At 44.4% G+C, this 9,572-nt stretch overlaps 1 protein-coding gene across 1 annotated transcript in view; it reads left to right on the forward strand.

Moving 5' to 3' along the window:
• Window positions 1-9,572, forward strand: part of LOC110536657 (chondroitin sulfate proteoglycan 4) — a 91,569-nt gene that overhangs the window by 56,122 nt on the left and 25,875 nt on the right. The window contains exon 10 of the mRNA XM_090191259.1: window positions 8,456-8,654. Within this exon, the coding sequence (XP_090047385.1) occupies window positions 8,456-8,654 (199 nt within the window). The remainder of the gene's footprint in view (window positions 1-8,455; window positions 8,655-9,572) is intronic.

The following is a 9,572-nucleotide window of genomic DNA, read 5'->3' on the forward strand; positions in this document are numbered from 1 at the left end:
GGCCAAAACCTAGGAAGAAACCTAGAGAGGAACCAGGCTATGAGGGGTGGCCAGTCCTCTTCTGGCTATGCCGGGTGAAGATTATAACAGAACATGGCCAAGATGTTCAAATGTTCATAAATGACCAGCATGGTCAAGCATGGTCACCTCAGGAGTAAATGTCAGTTGGCTTTTCATAGCCGATCATTAAGAGTATCTCTACCGCTCCTGCTGTCTCTAGAGAGTTGAAAACAGCAGGTCTGGGACAGGTAGCACTTCCGGTGAACAGGTCAGGGTTCCATAGCCGCAGGCAGAACAGTTGAAACTGGAGCAGCAGCACGGCCAAGTGGACTGGGGACAGCAAGGAGTCATCATGCCAGGTAGTCCTGAGGCATGGTCCTAGGGCTCAGGTCCTCCGAGAGAGAAAAAGAAAGAGAGAAAGAGCGAATTAGAGAGAACATACTTAAATTCACACAGGACACCGAATAAGACAGGAGAAGTACTCCAGATATAACAAACTGACCCTAGTCCCCCGACACATAAACTTCTGCAGCATAAATACTGGAGGCTGAGACAGGAGGGGTCAGGAGACACTGTGGCCCCATCCGATGATACCCCCGGACAGGGCCAAACAGGAAGGATATAACCCCACCCACTTTGCCAAAGCACAGCCCCCACACCACTAGAGGGATATCTTCAACCACCAACTTACCATCCTGAGACAAGGCCGAGTATAGCCCACAAAGATCTCCACGGCACACCCCAAGGGGGGGGGGCGCCAACCCAGACAGGAAGATCACATCAGTGACTCAACCCACTCAAGTGACGCATCCCTCCTAGGGACGGCATGAAAGAGCACCAGTAAGCCAGTGACTCAGCCCCTGTAAATGTGTTAGAGGCAGAGACTCCCAGTGGAGAGAGGGGAACCGGCCAGGCAGAGACAGCAAGGGCGGTTCGTTGCTCCAGAGCCTTTCCTTTCACCTTCACACTCCTGGGCCAGACTACACTCAATCATATGACCCACTGAAGAGATGAGTCTTCAGTAAAGACTTAAAGGTTGAGACCGAGTCTGCGTCTCTCACATGGGTAGGCAGACCATTCCATAAAAATGGAGCTCTATAGGAGAAAGCCCTGCCTCCAGCTGTTTGCTTAGAAATTCTAGGGACAATTAGGAGGCCTGCGTCTTGTGACCATAGCGTACGTGTAGGTATGTAGTGTACGGCAGGGCCAAATCGGAAAGATAGGTAGGAGCAAGCCCATGTAATGCGTTGTAGGTTAGCAGTAAAACCTTGAAATCAGCCCTTGCCTTAACAGGAAGCCAGTGTAGGGAGGCTAGCACTGGAGTAATATGATCAAATTGTTTTGGTTCTAGTCAGGATTCTAGCAGCTGTATTTAGCACTAACTGAAGTTTATTTAGTAACAAAAGCATGGATTAATTTTTCTGCATCATTTTTGGAAAGAAAGTTTCAGATTTTTGCAATGTTACGTAGATGGAAAAAAGCTCTATTTGAAATAGTCTTGATATGTTCGTCAAAAGAGAGATCAGGGTCCAGAGTAACGCCGAGGTCCTTCAGTTTTATTTGAGACGACTGTACAACCATCAAGATTAATTGTCAGAGTCAACAGAAGATCTCTTTGTGTCTTGGGACCTAGAACAAGCATCTCTGTTTTGTCCGAGTTTAAAAGTAGAACGTTTGCAGCCATCCACTTCCTTATGTCTGAAACACAGGCTTCTAGCGAGGGCAATTTTGGGGCTTCACCATGTTTCATTGAAATGTTCAGCATAGCAGTGTCATCCGCATAGCAGTGAAAGTTAACATTATGTTTTTGAATGACATGCCCAAGAGGTAAAATATATAGTGAAAACAATAGTGGTCCTTAAACGGAACCTTGAGGAACACCGACATTTACAGTTGATTTGTCAGAGGACAAAACCATTCACAGAGACAAACTGATATCTTTCCGACAGATACAGTGCCTTGCGAAAGTATTCGGCCCCCTTGAACTTTGCGACCTTTTGCCACATTTCAGGCTTCAAACATAAAGATATAAAACTGTATTTTTTTGTGAAGAATCAACAACAAGTGGGACACAATCATGAAGTGGAACGACATTTATTGGATATTTCAAACTTGTTAACAAATCAAAAACTGAAAAATTGGGCGTGCAAAATTATTCAGCCCCCTTAAGTTAATACTTTGTAGCGCCACCTTTTGCTGCGATTACAGCTGTAAGTCGCTTGGGGTATGTCTCTATCAGTTTTGCACATCGAGAGACTGAATTTTTTTCCCATTCCTCCTTGCAAAACAGCTTGAGCTCAGTGAGGTTGGATGGAGAGCATTTGTGAACAGCAGTTTTCAGTTCTTTCCACAGATTCTCGATTGGATTCAGGTCTGGACTTTGACTTGGCCATTCTAACACCTGGATATGTTTATTATGGAACCATTCCATTGTAGATTTTGCTTTATGTTTTGGATCATTGTCTTGTTGGAAGACAAATCTCCGTCCCAGTCTCAGGTCTTTTGCAGACTCCATCAGGTTTTCTTCCAGAATGGTCCTGTATTTGGCTCCATCCATCTTCCCATCAATTTTAACCATCTTCCCTGTCCCTGCTGAAGAAAAGCAGGCCCAAACCATGATGCTGCCACCACCATGTTTGACAGTGGGGATGGTGTGTTCAGGGTGATGAGCTGTGTTGCTTTTACGCCAAACATAACGTTTTGCATTGTTGCCAAAAAGTTCAATTTTGGTTTCATCTGACCAGAGCACCTTCTTCCACATGTTTGGTGTGTCTCCCAGGTGGCTTGTGGCAAACTTTAAACAACACTTTTAATGGATATCTTTAAGAAATGGCTTTCTTCTTGCCACTCTTCCATAAAGGCAAGATTTGTGCAATATACGACTGATTGTTGTCCTATGGACAGAGTCTCCCACCTCAGCTGTAGATCTCTGCAGTTCATCCAGAGTGATCATGGGCCTCTTGGCTGCATCTCGGATCAGTCTTCTCCTTGTATGAGCTGAAAGTTTAGAGGGACGGCCAGGTCTTGGTAGATTTGCAGTGGTCTGATACTCCTTCCATGTCAATATTATCGCTTGCACAGTGCTCCTTGGGATGTTTAAAGCTTGGGAAATCTTTTTGTATCCAAATCCGGCTTTAAACTTCTTCACAACAGTATCTCGGACCTGCCTGGTGTGTTCCTTGTTCTTCATGATGCTCTCTGCGCTTTTAACGGACCTCTGAGACTATCACAGTGCAGGTGCATTTATACGGAGACTTGATTACACACAGGTGGATTGTATTTATCATCATTAGTCATTTAGGTCAACATTGGATCATTCAGAGATCCTCACTGAACTTCTGGAGAGAGTTTGCTGCACTGAAAGTAAAGGGGCTGAATAATTTTGCACGCCCAATTTTTCAGTTTTTGATTTGTTAAAGAAGTTTGAAATATCCAATAAATGTCGTTCCACTTGATGATTGTGTCCCACTTGTTGTTGATTCTTCACAAAAAAATACAGTTTTATATCTTTATGTTTGAAGCCTGAAATGTGGCAAAAGGTCGCAAAGTTCAAGGGGGCCGAATACTTTCGCAAGGCACTGTAAGATCTAAACCAGGCCAGAACTTGTCCGTGTAGACCAATTTGGGTTTCCAATCTCTTCAAAAGAATGTGGTGATCGATGGTATCAAAAGCAGCACTAAGGTCTAGGAGCACGAGGACAGATGCAGAGCCTCGGTCTGACACCATTAAAAGGTAATTTACCACCTTCACAAGTGCAGTCTCAGTGCTATGATGGGGTCTAAAACCAGACTGAAGCATTTCGTATACATTGTTTGTCTTCAGGAAGGCAGTGAGTTACTGTGCAACAGATTTTTCAATATTTTTTGATAGGAATTGAAGATTCGATATAGGCCGATGGTTTTTTATATTTTCTGGGTCAAGTTTGGACTTTTTCAAGAGGCTTTATTACATCTCCCTCACTAGCTTTACGCACCAGCTGTCAGAGCAGCTCACAGATCACTGCACCTGTACATAGATGGGCTATCTACCTACCTCCTCCCCATACTGGTGTTTATTTAGTTATTTAGCTCCTTTGCACCCCAGTATCTCTACCTGCACATTCATCTTCTGCCGATCTACCATTCCAGTGTTTAATTGCTATATTGTAATTACTTCGCCACCATGGCCTATTTATTTCCTTAACTCCCTTATCTTACCTCATTTGCACTCACTGTATATAGACTTTTTGTTTTCTTTTGTTCTACTGTATTATTGACTGTATGTTTTGTTTATTCCAGGTGTAACTCTGTGTTGTTGTATGTGTCAAATTGCTACGCTTTATCTTGGCCAGGTCACAGTTGCAAATGTGAATTTGTTCTCAACTGGCCTACCTGGTTACATAAAGGTGAAATAAAAAAAATAAAAAATAAGCTTGGCACATCTAGCCACTGGGATTTTTGCCCATTCTTCAAGGCAAAACTGCTCCAGCTCCTTCAAGTTGGATGGGTTCCGCTAGTGTACAGCAATCGTTAAGTCATACCACAGATTCTCAATTGAATTGAGGTCTGGGCTTTGACTAGGCCATTCCAAGACATTTAAATGTTTCCCCTTGAACCACTCGAGTGTTGCTTTAGCAGTATGCTAAAGTATGCAGTAATGCTATGGGTCATTTTCCTGCTGAAAGGTGAACATCCGTCCCAGCTTCTTCCATATGTTTGGAGAGTCTCCCAAATGCCTTTTAGCAAACACCAAATGTGTTTGCTTATTTCTTTCTTTAAACAATGGCTTTTTTCTGGCCACTCTTCCGTAAAGTCCAGAACGCACCACTTTTCCATTTTTTAAATTTGTATCTATTTGAGACAAGTTATTTTTTAATTTCAATTTGGACTATTATGTGTATTTCCATTTTTAATTTCACCTTTATTTAACCAGGTTGGTTAGTTGAGAACAAGTTTTCATTTACAACTGCGACCTGGCCAAGATAAAGCATAGCAGTGTGAACAGACAACAACACAGAGTTACACATGGAGTAAACAATAAACAAGTCAATAACACAGAAAAAAAGAAAAAATAGTCTATATACATTGTGTGCAAAAGGCATGAGGAGGTAGGCGGATAATTACAATTTAGCAGATTAACACTGGAGTGATAAATGATCAGATGGTCATGTGCAGGTAGAGATACTGGTGTGCAAAAGAGCAGAAAAGTAAATAAATAAAAACAGTATGGGGATGAGGTAGGTAAATTGGGTGGGCTATTTACCGATGGACTATGCACAGCTGCAGCGATCGGTTAGCTGCTCAGATAGCAGATGTTTAAAGTTGATAAAGATACAAGTCTCCAACTTCAACGATTTTTGCAATTCGTTCCAGCACAGGCAGCAGAGAACTGGAAGGAAAGGCGGCCAAATGAGGTGTTGGCTTTAGGGGTGATCAGTGAGATACACCTGCTGGAGCGCATGCTACGGGTGGGTGTTGCCGTCGTGACCAGTGAACTGAGATAAGGCGGAGCTTTACCTAGCATGGACTTGTAGATGACCTGGAGCCAGTGGGTCTGGCGACGAATATGTAGCGAGGGCCAGCCGACTAGAGCATACAGGTCGCAGTGGTGGGTGGTATAAGGTGCTTTAGTAACAAAACGGATGGCACTGTGATAAACTGCATCCAGTTTGCTGAGTAGAGTATTGGAAGCTATTTTGTAGATGACATCGCCGAAGTCGAGGATCGGTAGGATAGTCAGTTTTACGAGGGTAAGTTTGGCGGCGTGAGTGAAGGAGGCTTTGTTGCGAAATAGAAAGCCGATTCTAGATTTTATTTGGGATTGGAGATATTTGATATGAGTCTGGAAGGAGAGGTTACATTCTAGCCAGACACCTAGGTACTTATAGATGTCCACATATTCTAGGTCGGAACCATCCAGGGTGGTGATGCTAGTCGGGCGTGCGGATGCAGGCAGCGAACGGTTGAAAAGCATGCATTTGGTTTTGCTAGCGTTTAAGAGCAGTTGGAGGCCACGGAAGGAGTGTTGTATGGCATTGAATCTCGTTTGGAGGTTAGATAGCACAGTGTCCAAGGAAGGGCCAGAAGTATACAGAATGGTGTCGTATGCGTAGAGGTGGATCAGGGAATCGCCCGCAGCAAGAGCAACATCATTGATATATACAGAGAAAAGAGTCGGCCTGAGAATTGAACCCTGTGGCACCCACATAGAGACTGCCAGAGGACCGGACAGCATGCCCTCCGATTGGACACACTGAACTCTGTCTGCAAAGTAGTTGGCGAACCAGGCAAGGCAGTCATTAGAAAAACCGAGGCTACTGAGTCTGCCGATAAGAATATGGTGATTGAGTCGAAAGCCTTGGCCAGGTCGATGAAGACGGCTGCACAGTACTGTCTTTTATCGATGGCGGTTATGATATAAAGACAGACCCCAAGAGACCTGCAGCTGAAAATGCTGCAAAATGTGGCTTTTAATTCCAGGTTGTAAGGCAACAAAATATGAAAAATGCCAAAGGGGTTGAATACATTTGCAAGTCACTGTACAGGGTCAGTTCAGTACCATATTAACAATGTGCAGGGATACTGGAGTGATGGAGGTAGATATGTATAGGGGTAATCATACTATATACGGAGTCAGTACCATATTAACAATGTACAGGGATACTGGAGTGATATAGGTAGATATGTATAAGGGTAAGGTGACTCAGGCATCAGGATATATGATAAACAGAGTAGCAGCAGCGTATATGATGAGTGTGTGTGTGCAGAGTCAGTATAAATGTGTGTGCATGTTATGTGTGTGTGAGCAAATGAAGTGAGCCTGTGTGTGTGTGTTGGAGTGTCAGTGTGCATGAGTGTGCTTGTGTTGTTGCTGTCCTCAGCCGTAGCCTTCCAAGGAGGCTGTTTATGTACCTGTTCCTGTCCTCAGCCGTAGCTTTCCACGAGGCTGTTTATGTACCTGTTCCTGTCCTCAGCCGTAGCTTTCCACGAGGCTGTTTATGTACCTGTTCCGGTCCTCAGCCGTAGCTTTCCACGAGGCTGTTTATGTACCTGTTCCTGTCCTCAGCCGTAGCTTTCCACGAGGCTGTTTATGTACCTGTTCCGGTCCTCAGCCGTAGCTTTCCACGAGGCTGTTTATGTACCTGTTCCTGTCCTCAGCCGTAGCTTTCCACGAGGCTGTTTATGTACCTGTTCCTGTCCTCAGCCGTAGCTTTCCACGAGGCTGTTTATGTACCTGTTCCTGTCCTCAGCCGTAGCTTTCCACGAGGCTGTTTATGTACCTGTTCCTGTCCTGAACCGTAGCCTTCCACGAGGCTGTTTATGTACCTGTTCCTGTCCTGAACCGTAGCTTTCCACGAGGCTGTTTATGAACCTGTTCCTGTCCTCAGCCGTAGCTTCCACGAGGCTGTTTATGAACCTGTTCCTGTCCTCAGCCGTAGCTTTCCACTAGGCTGTTTTTTAAAACAGGACTAGGCAGCATTCCGCATGTGTTTGCTTTAAAAATATCTGTTTGTCTGTTTGCTGTCTTCTCCCTCTGTGACTTCCTCTCTGAAGCCTCACATTGGAAGTGCACTTCCTGTACACACACACACACACACACACACACACACACACACACACACACACACACACACACACACACACACACACACACACACACACACACACACACACAGAGGTGACAAGATGTTGACCTCTCTTGTGGTGACTAGATGTTAACCTCTCTTGTGGTGACTAGATGTTAACCTCTCTTGTGGTGACTAGATGTTAACCTCTCTTGTGGTGACTAGATGTTGACCTCTCCTGTGGTGACTAGATGTTGACCTCTCCTGTGGTGACTAGATGTTGACCTCTCCTGTGGTGACTAGATGTTAACCTCTCTTGTGGTGACTAGATGTTGACCTCTCCTGTGGTGACTAGATGTTGACCTCTCCTGTGGTGACTAGATGTTGACCTCTCCTGTGGTGACTAGATGTTAACCTCTCTTGTGGCGACTAGATGTTGACCTCTCTTGTGGTGACTAGATGTTGACTTCTCCTGTGGTGACTAGATGTTAACCTCTCTTGTGGTGACTAGATGTTTGGTGTCAAAGCCTGTTCATTTCAAGTCAAGTGATAATTGAAAAGTGTGTGTGCACGCGAGCATGTGTTAAAGACAAGCTTAGTCAGGACATAAAAAGACAAGCCACAGGTCAGAGTTCACTGCAATGATTATTACTGCCATTAGTTCTGTTTGAAATACCACTTAGGCGCACTAAGCAGGCTTCACTTACTTACAATAACAGTTTGGTTTTTGCCCGGGATACAGAAAAGCCCAATGTGACAGAAGAATGCTTTTAAACAATGTGGCAATGTGATGATTATTGGAATCGAACAATACAAAATATATATATTTTTAAAGGTCTTTGAAATGTGATTGATTTGATTGGTTGCCTCCTTAAGTGTGGGATTGATATAATTGGTCCCCCCCCCCTCAGGTGTGGGAGAGGTCGGTGACAGAGATCCGCCCTGAGAATTTGGACGCCCAGGATGAGGACACGCCCCCTGAGGAGCTACAGGTGATTGTGACTCCGCCCAACAATGGCCACCTGGCGCTGAAGAGCGCCCCCACCAGGCCGCTCCTGAACTGTACCCTACAACACATCCATCTGGGACAGCTGGTTTTTGTCCACAGTGGTAAGACCTGAGCACTATATACTACGAATATAGAATTTACTAGGTTGAATATAATTCAATAGCCAGGGTAGATCCACCTATGTTAACATAATATAATTGCATGGCTAGGCCTATCTGCATTCCGTTTGTGTTACTCTCGCTCCCCCTGCTGGTGTTTGACAGAGTGACAGATGGAGTTGAATTAAACTCCGTTTCTCAAATTGATTTTCCCGGAGCACTATACTACGTATATGGTTTGAGGAGTTAGCGAGTTAACTTTGGTCAACTCTGAGTTCAACTCGGGATAACCGGTACCACGAATGTGGCTCAAACCTTTTTAGCCAGGTACATTTCTATGGCAACGAATCGTTCAGAGCGAACCTGCTCCGGGATAGGATAACTGCATTTATCCTAAATGAAGTGTCTGAGCCGCAAGTTGAGGACCAATTCAATCAGATTCCCTCCCTCTCACAAAGATTGCATCATCATCCATTTTAGGAAAACAACGGATTAAATATTGTATTTCTGAAATGCGTTTTTGTGTGTTAGTGTAACGGATGTGAAATGGCTAGCTAGTTAGCGGTGTTCGCGCTAAATAGCGTTTCAATCGGTGACGTCACTTGCTCTGAGACCTTGAAGTAGTGGTTCCCCTTTGCTCTGCAAGGGCCGCGGCTTTTGTGGAGCGATGGGTAACGATGCTTCGTGGGTGACTGTTGTTGATGTGTGCAGAGTGTCCCTGGTTCGAGCCCGGGTATGGGCGAGGGAAAGGTCTAAAGTTATACTGTTACATTAGAAAAGAGTCATGATAAAATACCTATCACATTACACATTTAGTAATAACAAATGCATTTGCAACTTCACGCACAGGAATACTTTTGTATGACAATTATTTTATCATAGGACTGGGGGAAAAAAGGTGCTTGTTCATTGATAAGCACA

This window comes from Oncorhynchus mykiss, chromosome 11 (genome assembly GCF_057628025.1).
Source record: "Oncorhynchus mykiss isolate SJ-2025 chromosome 11, ASM5762802v1, whole genome shotgun sequence".
In the NCBI taxonomy this organism is placed as follows: domain Eukaryota; kingdom Metazoa; phylum Chordata; class Actinopteri; order Salmoniformes; family Salmonidae; genus Oncorhynchus; species Oncorhynchus mykiss.